The sequence below is a fragment of the Coffea arabica genome, chromosome 1e (assembly GCF_036785885.1).
Source record: "Coffea arabica cultivar ET-39 chromosome 1e, Coffea Arabica ET-39 HiFi, whole genome shotgun sequence".
Classification (NCBI taxonomy): Eukaryota; Viridiplantae; Streptophyta; class Magnoliopsida; order Gentianales; family Rubiaceae; genus Coffea; species Coffea arabica.
Genome location: NC_092311.1, coordinates 57138729 through 57163987, shown reverse-complemented (window position 1 = coordinate 57163987; position 25259 = coordinate 57138729). Strand labels below are relative to the sequence as shown.

At 45.7% G+C, this 25259-nt stretch overlaps 3 protein-coding genes across 9 annotated transcripts; all 3 read right to left on the bottom strand.

Moving 5' to 3' along the window:
• Nucleotides 1–45: 45 nt before the first annotated feature.
• LOC113734203 (uncharacterized) lies at nt 46–1611 on the bottom strand. 2 transcript variants are annotated; one of them, XM_072067717.1, is made up of 2 exons: nt 1472–1611; nt 46–575 (listed from the first exon to the last, which is right to left on the bottom strand). In XM_072067717.1, exon 2 carries the CDS (start codon nt 565–567, stop codon nt 139–141), a length of 429 nt encoding a protein of 142 aa, XP_071923818.1. In that variant the 5' UTR covers nt 568–575; nt 1472–1611; the 3' UTR covers nt 46–138. The 2 variants fall into 2 exon arrangements, with proteins under 2 accessions (XP_071923818.1, XP_027116401.1); XM_027260600.2 differs by lacking the exon at nt 1472–1611 and adding an exon at nt 1169–1204.
• Nucleotides 1349–13688, bottom strand: LOC113743481 (nodulin homeobox-like). 6 transcript variants are annotated; one of them, XM_072067691.1, is made up of 17 exons: nt 13505–13688; nt 12763–12853; nt 11052–11177; nt 10760–10942; nt 9769–9852; nt 9561–9689; nt 9178–9390; nt 8513–8695; nt 8294–8389; nt 6866–7027; nt 6315–6606; nt 6094–6216; nt 5945–6014; nt 5412–5475; nt 3939–4442; nt 3812–3846; nt 1349–2893 (listed from the first exon to the last, which is right to left on the bottom strand). In XM_072067691.1, the coding sequence occupies exons 2-17, from the start codon at nt 12838–12840 to the stop codon at nt 2359–2361; spliced, it is 2877 nt and encodes a 958-aa protein (XP_071923792.1). In that variant the 5' UTR covers nt 12841–12853; nt 13505–13688; the 3' UTR covers nt 1349–2358. The 6 variants fall into 6 exon arrangements, with proteins under 6 accessions (XP_071923792.1, XP_071923799.1, XP_071923795.1 ...); XM_072067698.1 differs by having other exon boundaries at nt 8513–8644; nt 13505–13687; XM_072067694.1 differs by having other exon boundaries at nt 10760–10918; nt 13505–13687.
• Nucleotides 13689–21709: 8021 nt separating this feature from the next.
• Nucleotides 21710–22627, bottom strand: LOC140020937 (uncharacterized). Its single transcript, XM_072071601.1, has one exon. The coding sequence runs from the start codon at nt 22625–22627 to the stop codon at nt 21710–21712; it is 918 nt and encodes a 305-aa protein (XP_071927702.1).
• Nucleotides 22628–25259: the final 2632 nt, after the last annotated feature.

Here is a 25259-nt window from a genome sequence, read left to right as displayed (position 1 = left end):
AACACTCGAGTTTTCAAGCATGCAAATGGACTACTGAACAGGGTATGCGGAAGCATCATATAGCTAATTCAAGATTCAATCCAGGGCTTAAAATTGAAAAGTCGTCAAAGTAAGTACTAGTAAAAGAAAACTCCTCAGTTAGATTGGAGGAAAAATACGGGAGTGGGGGGAAACGACGGCATCCTGGACGTAAGCATTAGCAGCAGCAGTAGAAGAATTATGAGGCGGCGGCAGCCAGCGTATCTCGCTCATATTGGGCGTTTCAACAAAAGCCATGCTAAACTCTCCTACCTTTTGAACCTGTCCTCGCTTGCCAGCCCTCAGCACAAGGTTGTTGTTCCGGTTGTACGAGAATATCCCATTACGCAAACTGAGAATGTCACCGCCCTCAAATGCATCGCACTCCTCCCCCCACAGCTCAAAGTGCACTGCCGCAGTCTCGTCGGCTACCAGGGCCAAGCATGTCTTCTTTTGCCCTTCCACCGTCGCCTTCCCTTTCTCCAACAAGATGAACCTGGCGTTTATATTGTTCTCCGCCGCTGGTACTATGTCTTTCAGAGATTGCATTCTCGATTCTGGAGATGAAAGAAGTTACTCGCTTGACAATTTATAAATATGCCACCAATTCTTGTGTTGTGACCCAAAAGCTTTTCTTTTCTTTTCTTTTAAAAAAAAATAATAATAATTTGTAGTACTGCATATTAGGAGGACTGCTACTCTTGAAAGGGTTTCGGTTTCTTTCAGTCAAACTAACAAACACCTCGCATGCCTCAGAAGGATGAGCAAAAGGCGTCGACCTGATTTCTTGCTTCTTATGGTTTATGGGTGCCAGCAGCTAGTTGTGCACTAAACTAGAGCATCTATACAAGCTAGAGACAAGTGCTAAGCCCCACTACACTAGTCATGGAACAACAAGTCAGATTGAAAGGACGCTCGGTGCCTGCTGCTAATGCCAAACAGAAAAAAGTAATACAAAGGTGACAAAATATTAAATGCAAAAAACAGGCCAGCAACATTATCCCCTGCACCTCACTCTTACATGGTTAGAGAACACCCTCTTTTTATTTCCACCTTAAAATCACATCAGATTAACATAAAGCATGAAACTCTATTAAACTCTAATAATTAACATAAACCCTCTTTTTGTTTCCCTATATTTTGACCTTACCGTGCCAGAAGAGTCACAAAGCAAAAACATGCCATCGGTAATAAAACTTCTCTTTAACTACTTGATTAATTAACTACTCCCGTACCATCACATTTGTAATTGTTCAAAATTAACTATTGTTCCACTTTTTTTTTATTAAAACAAAATTAATTTAACGAACATGTGACTGTATGTAACTAATTTCGCGAGAAAATCCATCCATCGTCTCACTGTAGATAAGATAATCAATACCAAGTGCTGAACTAAATTTGTTCCTATCAAAACTTCAAGGACTAAAATAGTACCGAATGTTAGAAACCAAACCCGAAATTACAATTCAGACGAACGAATAGCACTTCAAAGTAGTGGTGATGGTTCCTGCGATTCTTCATCTCTCCCTTTCAAGTACAGCTAATAAGGACTAACGCCAAATTTGCAAATATACTCACTTTCACCCAATCCTCCTGCAAAATTTGCCATTTTTCATAGGACGAAAATTTGAAATGCGAAATACCAAAAAACATTTTGAGCATCCGGTTTCCCAATGATCGCCAGAGAGTCATCTGCTCTTCTTCTTCCGACTTAGCTTCACCCCCCAAATGTCCTGAACGGAGAACTCCGCAACTCTGGCTGGCTTTAAGCATTTTGACTTGCGAGTTTCACCTGGTTTATCAGATCCAGCTTATGGCTCTGCGATAACCGTCAGTCCCATTGGGTAGCATCCTGTTAATGATTCCCTTGCCAGGTCACATCCTGGCCAACGTTGGGAAAGAGAGCATGGGATTAATATCCACAGCCCTCAGAGATACCCAGACGAATTGAGCAACTGTTCCAGCGGCATAGGCCCAGCCCGGCCCGGTCCAATACAGCAGGAGGCCAAGACATCACCACGCATCAAACTCAATACAAACTTATGGAGTCGCACCCTCCACTTTGCCTCTGTAACTGGAGCAAGCAAGCAAGGAAGTAGATGAAATAGCGAATCTGTATCTGCATCTGCTTCGCACCTTGAGTTCATAAAACCATGATAGCCAAGGGCTTAGATGAAATATCAAATCTGCATCTGCATCCACATCCCACCTTAAGCGCATGAAAACGTGACAGCCGAGGGCTTGCAAACAACACGGGATAATTTGAAGAATGTGCAGCTTGCAGGATTGAATTGACTAATGATCGTTGTCAGACCCCTCCACAATAAGCTGCAGCCAGGTTCACCGTGATGCTAGCCCAGAAACTTTGGCAGAATTCCACAAGACTCGCATTGAGCCAAGCTTTTTTTCAGCTTGATCATATGAAATACCCGTAAATTCAGATGGGTATGGAAGCTTGGCCCATCTCTCAATGCTAAGATCCATAATGTCCACAACGAAAGTCCCCGAATCCTTCAAGTTATATCCGTACCAATTCCCATTTACCTGATGCACTTTTCCGTTTCCTATCACTTTCGCATTTTGATCTAAGAGCAAAACATACTGCCCTGGCTCAAGGTTGACAGGCTCTGACTGTGCAATTTCAATTGGAGCTGCAAGTGAGATCCTTGAACTCTCATTACTGCAAGCTTTCACTATCGCATCTCCAATTCCACTCGTTTGATTCCCCTTTGCAGTTGAAACTACCTTAACATCTCCAGCAGGACAGCTAGGAGAGTCATGTGGAGGAAGGTTTACAGGAGCACTTTGCTTATCAGCATTGTCCCCATCAGACAGCACACGAACACGAGCCATCCTTGCTTTGCGATTATTCAGCCTGTCAAATGACATTTTACATGAAAAAAATTGTGGGTTAACACGTATTTAGTCTTCATAAAAATGGTACTTGACTACTAATATTTGATAACCAAATCCAAAACGTCTTAAATTAAAAGGTTCCAGTTAACTAACCCCACCTTTACAGCACTGAGCCCAGCTTAACTACAAATAGCAACGCATTCACTTTAAAGAGTATGCATTGCAATACAAAACATCGGAGACTCACTAACCTCATTTATGTACCACTTAAACTTACCAGAGTGTTCACAACTATTCTGTGCATCAAACAAACTAATCCTAATCTTCTATAGCTTTTCTCCTTTTTCCTTCCTCCACTGCCTAGGTTCTCGGTCTTGAGAACTTTGAAGCAGTGAATAATTAGGACATGCATGCAGAACACATATAGCAAAAGAAATGGTTTAGATTGGCATATTGAAAAACAATCTTGATGAATGTTCAAATGCCTGACTGAAGAAGTTCCAGATAAGACAAGCATCTCTGAAAAGGAATAAAACAATATGGTTCCTTTGAAGTCTGAGAGATGAAATGATAAACTTCCAGTAACCACAATCATAAAAGGCATAGAAGGAATTGCACATCATCTTTCAAGTTTGCAGTAACAGATCCCTCGTAATCGCAAATAATTGTGTCATATGCATCTTCAGAATAGCACCTGCCACCCACTACCCATAACTGCCTTCTGCCATATGAACAACTGTTTACCTCATCCTTTTGAATGCCACAAAAACTTCTTCTTTTTATCGTTCAACAGTATCATTTTCACCACTAAATTCTATGCCTTTTATCCACATCTGTAACATGGCCATGTTCATCCATAGACCAAATTTCAAGACACAGAAGTGACAGAACTCTAATCATAATGATCAGATCTCAAAAAAGAACATAAAGCAATTACCAATTTTTTAGCTGGGAAGGAGTCACCTCAGAACCCTGCTCAAAAGAAGGAGAGAGAGAAAACTGTTAAAACTATTTGAATTAAAAAGAGAGACAATATATCGAAAATAGCAGAGATTATTTTTTACCAGATCACTTAATTTATCAGCCCATAATTGCAGTGATGCAGCATTACGATGCATGTCAGGTTCGTCCACGAGTGCCTTTTCGATCAGAGCCACCTGCTTATCGTTCATTATGGTTCGCTTCCGCTTTCTTTGGTGCTTCTCTTCATTCTGTACAGTCTCCATCTTTTCCTCTCGTTGGATGTTCACAGACACATCTTTGGTGGATTCATTGTCAACAATTTGATTAGTAGGAGCTTTTCCTCCCATAGAACTTAAGTCTGGCTCAATCATTACAAAATTTTGAGTATCACTCTTTATTTGTCCTGCATCTCCATTACATTTAACTTTATCAATCCTCTTCCCCACATCTACTGATTTTTTATCCACGCCATTCTCCCTGAAATTGAATGAATCCGCTTCATTGAAAGCAGCAGTCTTCAACAAATTTCCCTTGAAATCGTCACTTCTGTTATTGGAATTAGAAGCTTCCACTAAAGGTAACAACTGTCCTTTGCTTTGATCATCCTGAAAGATTATCAAATTTTGTTCTGTTACATGAATTGTCTGCATTGAAAAGGACAGATACAACAAGACAAGGTAACCAATAAAACAAGGGTTAAAAACAAAAAAGCCCCTTATGGTATACCTAATATAAAGAAAAGCCCCCCGTAGTTTCAAAATATACAAAACGACACTTCATGTTTTGAACTAAATTGTAAACTAACAAAATTCGTCAAACTTAACGAAAATGACGGTTTTGGCCATTAAACTTATCGGATTCCGTTAAATTTACCGTTAAGTTTACCGGATTCCGTTAAGTTTTCCATAAAATTTACCGAATTTCGTTAAGTTTAACGAATTTTGTTAGTTTACAATTTAGTTCAAAACATGAGGTGTCGTTTTGTATATTTTAAAACCACGTGGGACTTTTCTGTATATTAGGTATACCACAGAGGGCTTTTTGGCTTTTAACCCATAAAACAAACATGAAGCATTGAAAAGGAGAGATACGAGAAAGAAAGAAACCAATGACACACCACGGTTATTTACTAGTCATCTCATCATATCCAACAAATCTGGTAACTACAGGAGAAAGTAATAAAATTCAGCTAAATGGGTCTCAAATGCTATTTCAAACAACAAGAGATTCTTAAATTTCTAAAGTCTCATGTGTATCACCTAACCAACCAATATCAACTAGCAACTATTAAAAGTGATCCACTAGTTGGGATTCGCATGACATTTATCCTAAATTCACAAGATGATGTTCACTAATATTGAGTTTTGAGAGTTTGTTTGGCAAAAATAAGCCCTTAGATATGCTTTACCTAAATTCCCTTAACACTGTTGTTTGATCACATTGACTTAAACACATGGCTATTTCAGCAGGACAATTAACAAGTAGTGAAAGCTATTTCCACGCTCAAAAAATGCAGTGGCAAATTTTTTGATAAAAAGAGAAGCATATCTATAGCTGATGGAGAAAAATTTAACCTGAACTCGATTCTCTTCAAATAGAGCTGGCTTAATGTGAGATTCCAACTGACTAATGAACACCCTGCAAACAAAGCTGAATCTTACGCAACTCACAGAAAATATACCTAGCCAACCAAAAAATGTACGAGAATTTAGAACATATTAATGCAGTAGTTCAAATGAAGTAAATTGATAGCAGAGCAGATTGTAGACGAAGAGAGTAAAAGGCATATGTTAGTCTCCAAACCAGGGCTTTTCATGATAGTGATGCTAGTTTATAGATGAAAGTAGAACGGAATACATATATGTAGTCTCCCACCTAAAAACCAAAGAGAGAGGTGTGCTAACAAATGGCTTAATTTAAAAAAGAAACTTCCCGAGGCAGGAAAAGAAATTCTGACACACACACAAAAAGCATCCTTTTGCTTTTTCTTTTGTACCATCAAGCAAGCACAACAAAAATTCCATTCGTGCAGACTCAAGCAATAAGCATCAAATTGCAAAATCGTAAATGAATGCAAAATCGTAAATGAGCATGCATTTCAAACCACCTCAGAAGCTGCACATCCTCTTCATTCAGAAAGCCTGGAATTAGAGATTCCGCGTGACTCAGTAGTGAACCTAAAGATGCAAGCCATAAGTACAGTAAAGAATCATAAAAAATTTTATTTATAACAACTCAAAGAAGATGACTACTTACTCAGGTTGCGATTAACAATGATTGCTTTTTCAGCATCAGAAAGAGCTGAAATCCTATGAGAAATTTTAGGGACCTCACTTTGCAAGCACTGAAGAAACTTGTTAAGAAAGAGATCTTTCTCCTCTGTCATAGTACAAAAATTTTACTAAAAAATAGGAGGGACAACCATGATAAACATAAAAACTAAAGAACAAGAACAGACTAAGGCACCTTGTGTTTACCTTTGCATATGTCAGGGACAAAACAATGGAGGTTTGCTATAACTTTAACCAATAAGGATGTCCTCTGATGTGCATACGATGCTCGAGGGACATTGCAGGGAATGAAAGTGGATTCCAAACAGCATGGATACAGGAGGTCTGATGATGAAAAAAATTCCAAAGCCCATCCAGCAGCTGCACAAGGATCATACTCCAGAGTGGCATCTTCCTCCCAAACTGGAAGTTCAGATGAACACCAACTGGATAAGAACTCTCCATGTGGAAGTGAAAAGATAGTTGTCAAAACCTCTGTCTGACAAAAGGATAGAACAATTGTCACAAACAATATTCCAAATTCTAATCTGAAGCACGTAATACTACATGCGTTAACACTGAGAAGAATTTCCCTAGCAACCAAAAAAAATCTGCTCACTGTTCTGCCATTCACAAGATTAGACAAGCACAGAATACAACATCACCACCAAAAGCTTGAAGCATAATTCTTAAGTAGAATAAAAGGACCTTGTAAAATTACAAATAGTAAAAAGTGATTTTTGGACATATAAACTCACAAAATATGTTGTGATGTAAGATCGAAAATTTGAATCATCAGAGAATATATCTGCAAGGCGCATTCCATTCAGTTGCAGTAGACCTTTTGGATATATCTTGGCTGAGCAAGCAATTGGTTGTTTAGAATCTCCACCAAACATTTTCTTCAGCAAGTCAAGAACCTACACCAGATCATTCTTTAAAACTTAAAATATCAATCACTTAAATATTCAAAGCAAGTTTAGGTAGTGGCAATAGCATCTTCACAACCAGACCAATCAGACAAAAGACCAAAAAACAGGCTTGAGTTTTATAAAGGAGGGACATGGGGTGAATTCTTGGCAGATGAACTTATCTGCATAACCATTTGCACAGATTTGCTTATCTTTGGTTTGACCAGTTCAGAAGCTCTTTTTGATAAAGGAAGACACAGCCATGTACAGGGTGAGCGCTAAGTTCATTTAGACTTGGCATATATAGACACCAAAAAACAAAAAAGCATGACTTGACAGTGCAAAACTTCTTTTTTGATAGACAGTCAAACAACTGAGACAAAGTTGATTGACATGTGCATCCTTTTTGAAATTACCAAACTAGTATGGGTTAATTAAAATTACGTCAACCAGTCCATTTGATGGCCCTAGCCCCTGTCCTACACCTTCAGTCCAACTCACTTCCGATCTCAGTCCATTAATAAGCAGCTTTTGCAGAAAAATGTTCTTCATGAACACTATCCCATAAATTGCCAATGCCAACTATAAGAAATGCATAGCATTTAATATCATAATTTAACAGGTGCACATAATTATCCCTTACACAGATGATCAGGGTCAGATCCATGCCTATGTGGGACCTACCAGTAATACAATAAACTTTTGGAAGTTTGACACCAAATCAACTCAAGTTCTGTAGCAATTAGAAATTTACAAAGGGAACAATCCGCATAGTTTTTAGATGCTATTAGCTATGCTCAAGCAACAATAGAGCATCAGATTGAGATCCGATGTTCCCAATAGAAGAACTTATTTTGCTTGCCCTCCCAATTAGAATATTTCTTTGATGCCTATTTTTACTACCCACTTCTTGATACAACAAAAAGAATAGTATACAGCGTAGATAACGGGAGACCAGTAAAACTGTGGTTACCCAACTAATGAAATGCCAAAGGAAGATTTCTTAATATTGAGTAAATACACAACATTCTTAAATGATCAATAAATGCCAAAAGGAAAAGTGTTATAGAATACCAAGCCAAACGAGAAAGAAAAAATATAAAAGATCCTACAAGAAAAGATAACAAACTTGCCATCAACTGCTTATGAACCGGCAATACTTATGATGCTTATTGTCTTAGAGAAAACATACTCTCTTCAGATATAGTTTGAATAAGTTATCTTATGTAATAAGGAGGCACATTACACGCAAAGATTAAATCTTGTGAAACCAACCTCAAGAGCAATAGACTTGGCTAAATTCAGAGTTCCGGGGTTGCTGGCAACTTCATCCAGATAAGATACACTTTCAGCTTCACAAAGATGCAATAGCTACAGAAAGAGGATTTTTTGCCAATTTACAAAATAAATTTCAAGAATTAATTTAACAATATAAGCTGCAAATAGTCTCCTGGTATACAATCACAAAAGAACATATCCATCACTTCGCCTTACAATAGACAAGACTTTAGACTTCATTCTTGAAACAGCAGCCACAACTGCAGAGGATTCTACAAAAAACGGAGATACATTTACATCAAGAACAGTTTGCGCCAGCAAAAGAACGCCACCTTTACCGCATAACTCCTGACACACGAACACACGACCAAAAAGGTTTAAACTCAATAGTAAGAATAACTGCAAAAGAAATAACGCAGGCTGAGGTGAAATGAGATAGAAAATACTTGATCCTCCAATAAACCATGTAACTTATAAAGTAAAACCAATTAAGGTAGACAAACAGTAGCATTGAATTGACCAGACGTGGAGAATTAGCAAAATTAATAATCTCCAATTTTCAGATAAGCTGCAAAGTTTTCAAAAAAAAAATCTTTCTCAAGTAAAGGAACAAGGTAAATTTTATTTCAATGAAATATAGATCAATAGCTTTCTCCAGCTTATGCACCACAGCTGTGTGCCCAGAAATTTTGAACTGCCATAGTGTTTAGCACAAGATGCCACCTGTTTCAATCCTTTGATGATACATTACACATTATCTTGACCTCTTAACTAATGAATGTGAAGAAAAAAGGAGGGGAGGTGGCTGCCCGGGGGGGGGGAGCGCAATTCTGTGCATCTCATTGTAGGTGGATAAGGGAGCAGATGTCTTTACTAAATACCTTGTTCCTAACAAGGCGCTCCCGAAATAACTTCTGTTGACAGCATGACATAAGAAACTGTATAGAAGCCTCACACTGCTGGCACAGATGATTCAATGTTTCTTCAGCATTTGGACTAGTATGGAAATTAGCATTTTCAGCTGACAACCTGGTATGCAGAAACTGAATATCAAGTTGCACAGCAGCAAAAGCTACATCCATAAATATATCAACCTGCCAGAACGGGCTTCATGATCAGCCAAGTCTCACTGACTACTAATTGCATATAATGATCTCTGGTATATGAAGAAGTCAAGTTCATGTGGATAGCACCTTGTTCTGAAATTAGTTCAAAAGGTTACACAAAATATTCTTGTGCCTTAAAGTTATAAAACCTATATTACCTTGGTATGCTGTAGCAAAAGTTGAGTAAGTTCTTGCCATTGCGAAGAGACACACGCTGTTAATAAATAGAGACTGGAGGAAACCAGTGTTGAATGCAAGTGAACCAGCTGATCAGAAATGTTGTGTTCCTAGAAAGACAATGTAACTTAGTAAAAATAAATATGAAAAAAAAAGGGTAAGTTACTGAAGGAAAAGATTGCAAGCAACCTGTCTGCAAGTAGCAAGAATAGCAAGCACAAAAAAGATAAGGTCAAGTATCTGCTCAGATACTTTTGTATCATCCACGAATATCTGCAAAAAAAGAAAGGTCAAGCATCTGCCCGGATGAAGAAAGAAATCAACAAAGAGAAATAACTATTCACTCCAAAAACTTGTTGACTTGATGTTACTTTTGAAGAAAAAAGCCTATGCAAGAGGTGTGATTGTTCCAAATAATTAAAAGGAAAAAAGGAAAGGCGAGTACAAAGAACCATTCACAATCAGAATTTTGCATTTCTGGAAAGTGTGGTCCAGAAATATGAAACCAGCAAATGACTGTAGGGAAAAAAGTATTCCAAATTCCACTAACCATGACTTGCTTAGGAGAGAGTAAATGGGCTTCAAATGACATTTTGACCCCAGTTAAACAGAGCTAAGACCAACCTTTGGTTTGACTCCTCAAGCCACTCCACCGAACCAAAAGGCGTGAAAAAACAACACTTGAAAAAGGAGGAGCAAAACAAATTCAGCAAAATGGCGCAATCAGGAAAAAATCATAGACAAATAAGCTCCCTAACGTATTAAAAAGGGAGGTCTTCTCTGACTGATTTGGGTTCTGCCATAAATATAATGAATTCTTGAAAAAAAAATAAAAAGTACAAATCCAATATAACCTAGAACGATGACAAATCCGATCTGAAGTAAAGTATGAGGAATAAAGCTGTGGAAAGGGGGAGGGCAGGGACAATAGAGCAGAGTGGTAAGAGAAGAACTTCCCTCATTAAAACCATAATTTTACAATAAATAAAGGAAGATTGTTCTCTGAACTCATAAATTGCATGCTTTTCCTTCATCTCTTTCTTTTCTGCCTTAATGATTGAGCTTAGAGATAACCCCAAAAATGAGGAGAAAAGTCCAGAGAGGCAATAATCTGACACTACAAAAATCTCGTAATTACTGCTTAAATGTTCAATGTTAAAAGATACAACAGCCACTCAACCTGTTCAATCTTAGGGGGCCGAGGTGCCAAATCACACAATGAGTGCAGCAGTCTAAACCCAGATAACAAATATTCAAATAGTGCTTCATCCGGTCTCCAATTTACAAGTGCTGCAATAAGGTGTAAAGGAAGATGCCTTGCAAGCCTATCTACATCAATCTGCAACAATAGGATTTTGCCATTCTAAGGAGACAAATTGGGGAAAAATTAATACTATTAATAGTCAAACAATGGCAAACATATTCATAAACAGAAATTTTGATCCCCTTTAATTAAAACTCCCAATAGCCACCTGGACTTGACATCCATTTTCAGCTGTGCAATGAATAACGCTGTTTTCTGCCTCCCTTATTAGCCTGCCAAGCTCCTGTGAAGTTAGCTTATGCAACCCTTTAACCGCAGAAATGAAGTCAAGAACCTGTCAAGCAGAAGGAGAACATGTAACAAGAAATCTTTTGGAGAACAAGGTCCGGGATAAGAGGAATTATCTGCAGAAGAATCAGGACCAAAGGTAATGAAATACTACTCTAGGCAAAAACTGCCCGAGTCATGCTGTGTTTCATCACAGTTGGAGACAGTAAAGCAGCAAGGAAGTGACACTGCATATAAACATCCATCAAAAATAACAATGTTGCAGGATGATAGAGCAATATGCTGTCTTAAAAAAACCTAAAAGGTCTATAATTTGATGTCAATGGAGCCAAGACAATAGCAAAATTTACTTTCAATACCTTTATAACTATTTTTGCTGAATGACATAATAGTGATTATAACAGTTTTGAGGAAGAATTCCAGCAAAAGAGCAGTTTCCTGTTTTGACTTTCAAATTATTACCCCATCTTTTCCAAATAAACTACTTCTCATTATCTGTTAAACTTTTACCTCTAGGAGTAATAAAAAGTATGCTCCATAATGAGAATATGACAGATGGGGCCAAACTCCATAAAGGGCATGTTGTGTAGCTGTTTATTAACAGTAGGTGGTAAGTGGGACTTAAACCTCTTAGATATTGTTTTGACCATTTGGACAAAGGCAAATAGAAAAGTATCAAGACCAGTATTACTTCAACTTTACCTCACTTTCAACCTAAAATAGTTTCCAATAATAAATATATATTTTGACAGAGCTGCACAAGGTATTACTATATAAATGGGCTTTAACCACAACCTTGCTGCATCAGTACTACAAGGTCTATTAGACATTCAAAAGAAAGCAAGAATGAACTTAGGATCTTACAGCACCTAACTAACATGGATAGCAAGCACTTAACACACCATTTTCAACAACAGAACCCATGTTTTAAAAATTAGTGATGTCATAAATGAGGAAATAATTCACAAAAAAGAATTACATCAATCAAATATTGACAGCAAAACCTAAAATTAAAGGTCAGAGGAAAACTGATCCTTAATGCAATCTGCAAGCACACCTACACTGAAAATATGATTCATAAAGTTCACACATCCCTCTCTTTAAGTACTGCCTAACAGTATCACAAACAGCACACACTGAAACTGCAGTTTCCCGTTACACTCCTATCAAAGCAACTTAGAGACACTTAAGTTTCCTAGTTGCACTAGGTTTTCTGGAGAAGCTGGGCCAGCATAAACATTATTATTTGAAGGATATCGCATATTAACTGTTGAAAAACAAGTGCACGCTGATTGACTGACATGCAAATACCCAAACTAAATCCAGACAAAAAAAAAAAAAAAGCTCTCCTCGAATCTCACTTAAGATGAGAACAGCGGCAATTGAAAATACAGTTTTAGGGCAAGCTGAAAGGGTATTACAGTTACAAATGTCCATTTAATTAGGGATACCAGTCCCATTGGCTGTTAATATTACTATGCACTCACATTCAAAACCTAACTTCATACCCTGTATAACATTAGTCACTTCTCAGGTTAGAGAAACTATACCTCAAACAATACCAATATATACGACCACACAGCAGCACAAAATTTGCATTACTATTGTACAATAATTGTATGGTCACGTACTGAGTCATTTCTCCTCAAAGAGCTGCTCAGAGTCAAAGGTTCTGTGCTGCAAAACACTTGCTCCTTTGAATTTCTCATTCTCTGAATCCCGCTAAAATGCCCAACCAAGAATAGACAAAGAATTTAAGGATCAGAGTAAACTGGAAAACGTAGTATCTGCGCACACATGCACATGTCTCTATGCGTTCATAAATTTTCAGTTCCATGCATTGCAGATTTAATTCCAGAGCAAAAGCCTAAAAAATAAAAAATAAAAAACCAGCGCAAAAAATAAACGTGAATTCTAAGCCAAAATAATTCAGAAAAGCTCCTTTTGGAAAGGAATCAATAAACCAAGGTTTTATATTGGCAAACAGATTGATGGCAGCCGCGCTTTTAGGGAGAAAAATTAAGAAACGCATTAGTTTGGCAAGAAGAAGTAATCATAACCCGGGAAGTGGGAGGGGGACTTCACTTTCGGAAATCACAACGAAAACCAAGAGGGGAAAAAGAAAAAAGAAAAACAGAACAAAAAACACAGTAAACCTTATGCTAGAAGAAAAGACAATAAGAACATAGTAAAATAAAAGCCCAAACTCGTATGTGTGTGTGAGTGTGTGTATTCTTAATTAAGGGAGTTTTCACACCCAATAATTGTCCATGTCTAATCTTCAAATGAGATTTGCCCTTTCTCTGATTTCTTGTACAAACAAACTTAGAAGGGGAAAGGAAAAAGAAAAAGGGAGTAAGAAGCCGCGAGTACCTCAGGACCAAGATAAACAGCGCTGGAGAAGTGAAAGAGAGAGCGAAGGGGATGAAAATTTTAGAGGGAATGCAGAAAGAGCGAGAGAGGGAGGAAGCAAAGGAGGCATCCAAGTCCCAACAACTTTTACCCACAGCCACCACTATTCTATTCTATTCTATTCTATTATACTCCCACTGCCAACTGCTGCGTACAAGCACTCTTTATCCGCTTTATCGCTTTGTTTAAAATTATATGTTCTCTCTTTTTATTTTGTAATTTATCCACATATTATTATTTATTTATTTATAAGGTGTAACGCACAGTGCTACTGTGCGCCCCAAACAGCTCCTGCCATTCCTCGAGAAGGTCAAGTCGGAGACTCACAGGCCGTCAAAAGTGCAAGGCTGAATATATATGCTTTTTTTTTTTTTACCCTCCCCTGGGCCTGCCCTCCTCACACCACACCTTTTTCACCCTGACTGTCAAAATTAGGGATACGAATACAAAGTTGTATACTTGATTACCTGTATGTATATATAAGCTAATTACCTGTATATATATATATACATGTATGTATATATAAGGTACAATCTACATATTTTGATATGTGATAGGTTCTAATATATGTATTTCTTTATTCAAAATACAATAAAAAAATGTATTTACTTACATAAATCAAACTAAAACTAAAAAAAGGGGTAGCAACGACGCCGGTTTTGACTCCTGAAAGGGTCAAGTAGAATAATCTTAATTACTCCAAAAAAAATTTTTTAAAAAAATATAGTACTCACCCGGTAGGTAGGCTCTTAAACTATTTTTTATTGTAATGTTTTGACCCTTCATTTTTCATAACAAATAAGCCCTTGGACTCTAAAAATGAATTGAAAAAAAAAGGGTCTAAATTTTAGGTACTTCCATCCATTGTAGCTGTTAAGGTAGAAGGGATGAGTTTTAAATTTATCATATTTTTAATAATAAGGATTTCGAAAAGGGTCAATTTTTAAACTTCAAATTAGAAGCTAAATACCCCAAAAAAAATGATAACAACATGGGGGTTTGAAGTGTGAAGAAGCGCTGAGCTTCCCCGGATCGAGCTGAACTGATGAGTTCGGGGTGCTGATGGAAGAGCTGGCTCCAAGCCTACAAAACAGATAAGAATGAGCTAACAACGGGGGGCCCGAAGTTGGTCCCCGAGGGCGCTCCGACGACCAAGTTAGTTTTCCGGTGATAGGAGTTCACGGGAAGTATAAACAGCCGGGAGCAATTTGCCAATAGTGAGCGTACCTTGTACAGTAGAGGTGTGCCATTATTTATACCTGTGCGGAAGTCCGACCTCCGTACGTTTCGGGACCTGCCCAAAATAGCCCCTATCCCGCACTTAGGGGGATTGTCTCCGATCTCCTCGGGATGGATCCTCGCCCCCTCCAGGAGCCCTAGCAGCGTAGCCCTGGACGGCTGCCAAGGGCCTGGGACCAAGGCCTAGTTCGGCCGCACCTGGGCTGCCACGTGTCCAGACCCAGGACGGGGCCTCTGCACTAGCCCCCTAGATTAGGTAAGGCTGTCAGGCAGATCTAATTTACCTTCTCCACGTGGGAGGCCAAGGCCGCGCACTACCCTGCCAAGGTCACCTCTGGTACAGTACTGTCACAGGGACGCTGCGCCCGCGTCCTTTCGGTTGTCACGCCTCTTCGATTTCCGTACCAGCATTAAATGCGTTCACATGGGGATCGGTTCAAATTCACGCAACCGTTTTCTCCCCATTTCCCTTCCTTATAAATAGGGGTCATCAGATTTCAACCGACTCCATTTTCCATTTTTTCTTCCTCCCCTCGTGCATTTTGGCGTTCCCCTTGTCCTTGTGTATTTGCATTTCCATTCTCCAGCAACTTCCGGTGTCCCGTGCCTAGATTCCGGCGAGTCTTCCATCCTCCTTCTGCCTTGACCGTCATCAGTAAGTCCCTGTTGCGATTCCTTTTCCTTTTCCTTCAGTGTTCCCTCCTCCTTCTGCTACCCCCTGACTTTTATGTCGGGTCACTCCGACGTTACTTCCACCGCATCCCCGTCTCCGGCCCGTCGCAGAGCCACCAGGATCTTCATTTCTTCCTCATCTTCGTCCTCGCCCTCGCCGTCGCCTTCCCCTCCTCCTCCTTCCCCTTCCTCTGCCTCTAATCCTGACCTGCTTGACCCCATAGTCATTATGAGTTCACCCTCCAACCATTCTCCCTCTGCTCATTCCCCTTCAGCCCGGGAGCTAGAGGAGGCAGTCGAGCTCGTTGCCTACCTCAAGCTGCAGTCCGGCTCCACTTCTTCCCCCAAGTCTCCCCATGACTCCCCTGGCGGAGCCCAGGAAGGAGCTGGGGAGGACAGGGACTCCTCCGAGGGGAGCCCTGACAATCCGCAGGGGGACGCTCCTGAATTCAGCTTCGGCTACCCTGACCACGAGGAGGTCACCATTTCCCTCGAGGCGGTGGCCGGACTGGTCAGGGCCTACTCCATTCTTTCGACCTTTGAGCCAAGGGCTGCCGGGCCCGACGACCGAGCCTGCCGACCTCCCCATGGCTTCGTAGCCATCTACAAGGAGCAACTGATCGGGGGGCTCCGCCTTCCGGTTCCTCCAGCCCTGGCCGAGGTTCTGAGCTACTTTGGGCTCAGGATCACCCAGGCTCATCTCAATTCGATCAGGATCGTCATAGAATTCCTGATCTACTGCCAGCTCTGCTCCATTCCCTACTCCCTCTCCCTCTTCCGAGCTGCTTTCGTCCTCAAGACAGCCCTTCCCGGTTGGTATTACTTTTGCTGCCGGACCGGGAACCAAGGTCGGGGGGACAAGGGCTGCCAAGACTTGTTCTCTAAGTTCCCCTCTTCCGTCAAGAATTGGAAAGGGGACTTCTTCTTTATCAAATCCATCGGCCTTGACGCCACCGTGTGGAGGGTCGGGGAGGTCAAGACTGACCCCTACCCGAAGGACCTGGACTCTGAAACTCTCTTCCAGCTGTTGAACTCTAAGGTGAAGCTCACTGCCACCAAGTTCTCCAGCGAGCAGATCTCTGCGGCCGGACTGATGGGGACATTGTCCGGGTCCGCTGGCGAGGTGGAGGCCTCCCCTGTCGACCTCGACGCCTGTAACGCTGGCCCTAACCCTGTAGCCCGTTGCATTTGCATATATGTATACCTTCTTTCCGCCCTGCTTTGACTGATCCCGTAATTTTTCTTGCAGTGAGAAAGCTGTCCAAGCTGCTAGGCGCGTCCACTGAAGTGGCCACCGCCACTCCCCAGGCGGAAGCTGCCCAAGAGGTCCTTGGGGCGACCAAGCCCCCCAGAAGGAAACGCAGGGAACCCCCTCCCCCACCAAGAAGGCTGCCAACAACAAGAAAAAGGCGGCCGTGCAGAAGAGGGGTCGAGGGGACGAACCCTCCCAGCCCGCGAAGAAACTCGCGCTGGTCCCCGTACAGCCTCCTCCTCTCACGCTGGTCTCCGGGGGGCCAGTCCACCTGGGCGTGGGCTCTGCCGAGGAGCATGCCCAGGAGTCAACTCCCCCGAGCTTGTGGCACTTCCGCCACGTAACTCCCCTGAAACCGGGCCAAGCCCCCACGATGCACGACCCCCGCCACTTCTGCCCGTCTTGGGCGCTCTCCATCAACGACCGAGCCCAGTTTCCCGAGGTGGCTCGCGAGCTGATGGTGGGCTCGGTCCTTCCTCGCGACAGGAGGTGGATGGAGCTGGCCGACCCTTCCGAGCTCTTGGACGCGTATTACACCGCCCAAACTCAAGTAAGTCTAGCCCGTGGGTTAGTTTTGCCTCCGTGTCTCCGTTAAGTAGTGTGACGTGCTGACATGTTCTCTTTCCCCTCCAGGCCAACGCCGCTGGTGCCGCCCTGGCGACTCGCTTCTCCGAGCTGTCTCCCGACCTGGAGAAATTGCGGAAGAAGAGTCTGGAGGCAGAGAAGAAGCTTTCCCAGTCCCTTAAGGGGGCTAGCTCCCTCAAGGCTAAACTGGGCAAGGCCGAGAAGGAGTTGGAAGCCGCTTAGGTCCAACTCGCCTCCACCAGGTCGGAGCTCGACCAAGAGAGGGCCGGCGTAGCCAAGCTGAAGGAGGAGCATGCCATCGAGCTCTCTGGCACCGTCAGCCGGGAGCGGAAGAAGGCTGTTCGGGAGTTCCTTACTTCCGAGCAGTTTGAGGAGGACATCGCTCACCTCAACCTGCCCATCCTCCAGATCGGCTGCACACGGGCCCTGGACCAGGTGAAGAAACTCGACCCTCCCGGCCTCGACTTGGCGAGTTTCAAAAACTACAATCTCGCAGCCGAGGAGAGGCTGGACTGGCTCTTTGACGGGTACCGCAAGGGGCATGCCCTGAAGGAATTGGTTGGCCGAACCGACGTTGGGGCTGAGCTGGCGGAGGTCCCCTTGGAGGAGAGCGAGTCCCCAGGCAGAGCTGCCGGGAAGGAGCCGGTGGTCTAAGGCGGCGGCTACCCCAGAAACCCTTTCCGTCTTCTTACAAGGATGTGACCATGCTCCAGTTGAAAATGCTCTTGGAGGTCCATCTGAGACGGAAAAGGTTCCCCCGCCTGGAAAGCCTGCACCATACGCCTCTCAGCATGTTTAAGGTGTATCTTCAGCTCCTACTCCAGACGAACTACCAGCAAGAAGAAGGGGGTCCGAGTTGTATTCTCCTCATGGCTCAGCATATTTTGTAGCAGATAGGCAACTCGGAAGCTTTGTAATAGATAGGCGGCTCAGAGATTTTGTAAGTTTTGTAATAGATAGGTTTTGAATGCATATATAAAACTCGAGGAGACTTATTTCGCATTTCTTGCCTGCTCCCAACTCTGTCGTGCCGACCTCTCGGGGTCGAGCATCACCTGTCATCCAAGCTCTCGATCGCGCCGACCTCCTGGGCCGAGCACTAACTTGGAAGCCTTGGAGGCTTTGCCCCATGCCGACCTCTCGGGGTCGAGCATCAGCTTCCATCCAAGTTCTCGATCGTGCCGACCTCCTGGGTCGAGTACTAACTTGGAAGCCTTGGAGGTTTTAACCCATGCCGACCTCTAGTTTCTCAGTTTTTTTCAGCCGTGCCGACTTCCTGGGCCGAACACTTCACCTTGATGTGCCGACCTCCTGGGCCGAACACGTTTTCAGAACCCCTCCAAGTTTTTCAGTTTTTTCCAGCCGTGCCGACCTCTTGGGCGGAACACTTCACCCTGATTTCCCTCACTCTAGCCCCCCACTAGGACACTTAGCGAGGGAACGTTAAGTGTGTTAGTGCAAGGTGCAAACTTGAAAAACTTTGAAGTTAAACAGGAACAAGGGAAATTTAAATTTTAAAATCGAACTTTTATTGAATGATAAAAATAAAAATTCGGATTCCAGAGAACAGATACTTGAACACCCTGGTCTACCCTACGCTACAAACAGCCGTAGATTGGAGAAGTGTCAAGTACGGGGTACTTCAGATCCATTCATGTCAGCGAGCTTGCAGTAGCCAGCTCGGCTCGCCTCAAGGACCTGGTATGGGCCCTCCCAATTTGGGTCGATCTTGTTGGATCCGTGAGCTCGGCAAATCGAGTTCTTCCTTAGGACGAGGTCACCCGGCTGGTACCGTATAGTCCTCACTTTGGCGTTATGATAGCGGGCGAGCTGGCTTTTGTACCTAACCATTCGAACTGCCGCTTCTTCACGCTTAATCTCGAGCATGTCTAAGTTGCACCGCAGCTCCTCATCGTTGGATGTCGCCACGAAATTCTGTGTTCTGGGCGAGGGGAGACCGATCTCTGCGGGGACCACTGCTTCTGCCTCGTAAGTGAGGGAGAACGGTGTCTCGTGGGTGGCCGTCCTGGGCGTGGTGCGGTAAGCCCAGAGGACACTAGGGAGTTCTTCCAGCCAATTGGATTGGGCCAGCTCCAGCCTGGTTTTCAGTCCTTGGAGGATGGTTCGGTTGGCATTCTCTACCTGGCCGTTGGCCTGGGGATGGCCGACTGACGTAAAGTGCTGGTCGATCCCGAGTTCAGCGCACCAGCTCTTGAATGGGTTCTCTGCGAATTGGCGCCCGTTGTCAGATATCAGGACGTGCGGAATCCCAAAGCGACAAACTATGTTCTTCCAGAAGAACTTCTGAATTGCCCTCCCGGAGATAGAGACCAGGGGCTCCGCTTCCACCCACTTTGTGAAGTAGTCTATGGCCACCACGAGGTGCTCATACCTCCCCGGGGCTCGGGGGAAGGGACCCAAGAGGTCTATCCCCCATTGAACGAAGGGTCAAGGACTATGGATGGGGATCATCTCCCGAGCTGGCTGATGGCGCAGCAAGGCGTGCACCTGGCAAACTCGGCATTTCTGTACCAGATCTGCGGCATCTCGGAAGACGGAGGGCCAGTAATAGCCCAAGAGGAGGCACTTTTTGGCCAACACCCGGGATCCCATGGATTTCGCGCAGAATGTAATCACCTTCCTCGGGAGTCACGCACTTTAGCCAGGGGGACAAGTACGACCTCCTGTAGAGGGTTCCTCCGGCGTAGGCGTATTTGGCAGCTCGGAACTGGATTCGACGAGCCTCGATATTGTTCTCAGGGAGGGCACCCGAGCTGAGGAAATCAATGAGGGGAGCCATCCAGGTGGCCGAGCTGTCTATCGCCAGGACCTGGACCTGGTCGATGCTTTTCTGCTTCACCACCTCTACCAAGACCTCCTTACTCAGGTGGGCAAACGAGGAGGATGCCAGTTTTGACAGGGTGTCCGCGCGCTTGTTCTGGGACCTTGGCACTCGCTCGATTTCAAAAGTCCCGAACAGGGCTACTGCCTCCCGTACCTTAGCCAGGTACTTCTTCATTACATCGTCCTTGGCCTCATACTCTCCACGAATCTGGGGGACGACGAGTTGAGAGTCGCTCCGAACCCGGATCGCGATGATGCCCATCTGGTGGGCTATCCGCAACCCTGTCAACAGGGCCTCATATTCCGCCTCGTTGTTGGATGCCGGGAAGTCGAACCTAAGGGCGTAGGTCAGCTCTTCCCCGGTGGGCGAGATGAGGAGCAAGCCAGCTCCGCTCCCCTCCTTGCTCGAGGCGCCGTCCACGAACAGCACCCACGGCTCCTCTTTCGGGGTGTCCGTGGGTGTGGGGACTAGGTCGGTCAGGGTCAAGCTAGCCCCCTCGGCAAGGAAGTCTGCCAAGGCTTGAGCCTTGATCGCGGTACAAGGCTGATAACTAAGGTCATGCTCGGCCAGCTCGACGGCCCATTTGGTCATCCTGTCCGAGACCTCGGGTTTGGTGAGTATCTGACGCAAGGGCTGGTCGGTCAGAACTACAATGCTGTGAGTCTGGAAGTAAGGGTGGAGCTTGCGAGCAGCATGCACCAAGGCAAGAACCAGCTTCTCGGCTGGCGTGTATCGCGTCTCTGGCCCTTGTAAAGCTCGGCTGACGTAGTACACCGGTCTTTGATCCCCCCCGTCTTCCCGCACCAAGACCGCACTGACGGCCTCGTTGCAGGCGGACAGGTATAGGAATAGGGTCTCCCCCAACTCTGGGGCGGTCAGAGTGGGCAACTCAGTCAAATAGGCCTTCAGGTCGGCGAAAGCTTTCTGGCATTCCTCAATCCAGTGAAAATCCTTCGGCGCTTTCAAGACCCGGAAGAAGGGTAGCCCCCGAACCGCGAAACGCGAGAGGAACCTGCTCAATGCGGCCATCCTCCCGGTGAGCCGCTGAACCTCCTTCACATTCCTCGGAGGGGCCATGTCCATTATAGCTTGGAGCTTGTCCGGGTTGGCCTGGATCCCTTCTCGGGACACCAAAAACCCCAGGAACCTCCCTGACCTGACCCAGAAGGTGCACTTCTTCGGGTTCAACCGCATCCTGCTCTCTCGAAGGATATCCAGGATCTCCCTCAAGTTGGGGACGAACTGCTGATCAGTTCGATTTTTAACGATCATGTCATCCACGTACACCTCCATACTCCGGCCGATCTGATTTTGGAATAGCCTGTTTACCAGGCGCTGGTAGGTAGCTCCAGCGTTTTTCAGCCCGAATGGCATGGTCCGGTAGCAGTAAGTTCCTTCCTCCGTGATGAAGGAGGTCTTTTCCCTATCCTCCTCCGCCATCTCGATCTGGTGGTACCCCTTAAAAGCATCCAGAAAACATAAGACGTCAAAACCCACGGTAGAGTCCACTAACCTGTCGATCCTTGGCAGGGGGATGCAGTCCTTCGGGTAGGCCTTGTTGAGGTTCGTGAAGTCAACGCACATCCTCCAGGACGGGATTGGCCAGCCAGGTCGAGTAGTAGACCTCCATAATGATCCTGGATTCCAGCAATTTGCCGACCTCCGCCCTGATCACCTCATTCCTTTCGGGGGCGAAGCTCCTCTTCTTCTGCTTCACCGGCTTGAAGTGAGGGTCCACATTGAGATGGTGGACTGCCAGGTCTGTCGGAATCCCGGGCATGTCATCCACCGACCAAGCGAAGACTTGGGAGTATTCCCTTAGCAGAGCCTTCAAGCCCTCCTTCTCCTTGGCGGGCAACAAGGCTCCAATGCGGAGAACCTGGTCGGGCCGATCCTCTCTTAGGGGGAACTCCTCAACCTCATCCTGGGTGTCCAGCTGTTGGGCCTCATCCCCCGGGATGTAGGGCTCCAAACAGGTTGTCTGGGCGATCACCTTTTTCTGCCCGCGGAGCGTGGCCAGGTAGCAAGCTCTGGCTACTTCTGGATATCCGTGCACCTCGGCTATCCCTCCAGGGGTGAGGAACTTGACGCTGAGGTGGAAAGTAGAGGGAATAGCTCGGAGGGCGTTCAAAGCAGGTCTCCCCAAGAACACATTGTATAGGGACGACTGCTTGACCACCACGAAATTAACAGGAACGGTCCGGCATTTGGGAGCCTGTCCTACCGTGACCATCAGGGTGATCATCCCCTCCAAACTGATGGGTGGTCCAGTGAAGCCCACCAGAGGTGTCCGAACCAGGGTTAGCTGGTCATCCTTCAGTCCGAGCTCCTTGAACACCCGATAGAACATAATGTCAACCGCGCTACCTTGGTCGACATACACCTTCTTCACCCGGTAGTTGTTGGTGACAATGTCTATCACAATGGCCTCGTGGTTCCCGGAAGCCAGGGGGGCCGCATCCCTTGGTCCGAAGGTAATCTCCTCGTCCATGCGCAAGCGTTTCAAGGAGTCGTCCCCTTCGGGGGGCGGTCACTTGCTCTTCCCAGATGTATGGCTGTCCCCCCCCGTGGGGCCTCCGGCAATGGTGTTGATCACCCCCGCCAAGTTCCGGATGTCCTGGTCGGGAGAGTGGCCCTGAGGAGCGTCACGCCGCTCAGGGCGGTCGCGGCACTGTCCCTCACGCCGGTCTCCATAATAATGGCGCCCGGACTCCTGGCCCGACCTGCCATGGCGTACGAACCGTCCCAGAAAATCACGCTGGATCAGATCCTCGATCTCCTTCCGTAGGGCCCAGCATCCCTCCGTATCATGTCCCACGTCACGGTGAAAGGCACAGTACCGGTCATGATTCCTCTTGTTCCGAGGTGTCCCCATCTTATGCGGCTGATCTCTCAGCCCTTCCGCCTCCATAACAGCCAAGATCTGAGCTCTAGACCGTGTCAGAGGGGTGTAGCTCTTCTCTGGGAGTGGCGGCGGAGCAGGCGCCTTCTCCTTCGAGAGCCGATCAAACACATTCTTCTTGGCCGGGATGTCCTTGTCCTCTTGGGGGTTCGCCCGACCCTTCCGATCTCCGAACTCCCCGATTTGACTTCTTCTTCAGGCGGCCTGCCTCCTCCGTGTTGGCGGCCGCGTGTGTCCGGATTAGGAGCTCCTCCAGGTTTACGGGAGGCTTCTTGGCCAGCTCGTAGAAGAGCTCCTCTACCCTGATCCAGTTCGTGAAGGCGGCCATTACCACTTTTTCATCTTTGTCCCTAACCTGCAAGCTCTCCGCGTTGAAGCGGGTCATGAAGTTCCTCAGCGACTCATCGGGCTTCTGCCTGATAGACATCAGGTGGGTGGCGTTCTTCGCGTAGGTCTTCGAGGAGACGAACTGGGCAACGAACTGTCTGGCCAACTCGGGGAAACTCCGAATAGACCCTGGTGCCAAGCCCTGGAACCAGAGCCGAGCTTTCCCCTTCAGGAATATAGGGAAGGTCTTGTAACGGATCTCATCCGCTGCGGTTTGCAGACGCATGTGCGTCAGGAAGATCGAGAGGTGGTCTTCCGGGTCAGTGGAAGCATCATACATCTCGATGCTCGGGATCTTGAACCTCCGGGGCAGGGGGTAATCCTCTATCTCCCGGGGGAAGGGCGAGGTGGAGTAGTTGTCCGCGTACAGCTGCGGCCGCAAGATCTGCTCGAACTCGTCTTGGACAGGCTTCAAGTGAAAGGGGTTGCGCGGTCGGCTCTTGGCAGACCGGGCTGGGGAGGGGGCAAGACCATTCCTCGCAGGCCCCCTCGGCGAGGGGCCCCTCGGCCTGCTCCCAGTGGACCTGTAGCGGGAGTACTTTTCATTGTCTCCGACTTCCGAGACTCGCGGGTGAGACGGCGTTCGTGGCCGTTTCCTCCTGGGGGGTTGGTCGTGCGACTCATCCTCCGAGGGTTCGGGGAGCGGCTCCTTCTCCTTCCCCTTCGCCTTGGAGGTCTGCGCGCCTCCAGCCTCCTCCCCCTCCTTCGCCTGCCGGATGATGTCTTCCAGTTTGGGGAGGTTCTCCGTCATGAACTGGGGGATCTGCTGCCTCCTTTCTCCTGAAAGGACTGAGCCCCCGGCGCCTCGGGATGCCTCAGCCTCTCTTCGCTGGGACCCCTCACCGCCTCCAGGGCCGGTGCTCTCTACCGCTCGCTTGGATCGCGTCCTTACCATCAGCACAACTGCACTTACCTCTTCCGTTTCCCACAGACGGCGCCAACTGAAGAAGCGCTGAGCTTCCCCGGACCGAGCTGAACTGATGAGCTTGGGGTGCTGATGGAAGAGCTAGCTCCAAGCCTGCAAAACAGATAAGAATGAGCTAACAACGGGGGGCCCGAGGTTGGTCCCCGAGGGCGCTCTGACGACCAAGTTAGTTTTCCGGTGAGAGGAGTTCACGGGAAGTATAAACAGCCGGGAGCAATTTGCCAATAGTGAGCGTACCTTGTAAGTAGAGGTGTGCCATTATTTATACCTGTGCGGAAGTCCGACCTCCGTACGTTTCGGGACCTGCCCAAAATAGCCCCTATCCCGCACTTAGGGGGATTGTCTCCGATCTCTTCGGGATGGATCCTTGGCCCCTCCAGGAGCCCTAGCAGCGCAGCCCTGGACGGCTGCCAGGGGCCTGGGGCCAAGGCCCAGTTCGCCCGCACCTGGGCTGCCACGTGTCCATGCCCAAGACGGGGGCTCTGCAAAGTGCAATCTTTCAAACCTATCTGTTGTTCTTCTTTAGGTTTTAGTCGCCTTCCTCCATCGCCCACCTGCCAAGTTCAGCCAAGCTGCTTTATTACACTCATGTCTAGTGCTATTATGTGAGTGGAACTATTCGATTGCTTGACTTGTTTAGATTTGCTAGTGTCCGATGACGACTCATTCAATAATATATTTTTACACCACATGAGCTTGAACAAATATTTCGACTTGATAAGTAATCGAATGAACACGAGATTCGTTCGCAAATATAAACTCATTTGTTATTTTACAAATTGTAGAAATTCTCGAGCCTGTTCGAGATTGGCTTGTTTATATTAAACGAGTCAAACTCGAATTCGAAATTTAATCAACAAGCCAAACATGAACAAAGCTCAAAATTTATCAAATGAACACATGATTTGT

Coding starts and splice junctions, on each gene's coding strand:
- LOC140020937 (XM_072071601.1), bottom strand. CDS start 22,627: ATGGACGAGGAGATTACCTTCGGACCAAGGGATGCGGCCCCCCTGGCT.
- LOC113734203 (XM_072067717.1), bottom strand. CDS start 567: ATGCAATCTCTGAAAGACATAGTACCAGCGGCGGAGAACAATATAAAC.
- LOC113743481 (XM_072067691.1), bottom strand. CDS start 12,840: ATGAGAAATTCAAAGGAGCAAGTGTTTTGCAGCACAGAACCTTTGACT. Junction 9,853..10,759: donor GGCCCCCTAAGATTGAACAG/GTTGAGTGGCTG, acceptor CTTTTTTTGCAG/ATATTCGTGGATGATACAAA. Junction 8,696..9,177: donor AGCGCCTTGTTAGGAACAAG/GTATTTAGTAAA, acceptor TTTCTTTTGCAG/TTATTCTTACTATTGAGTTT.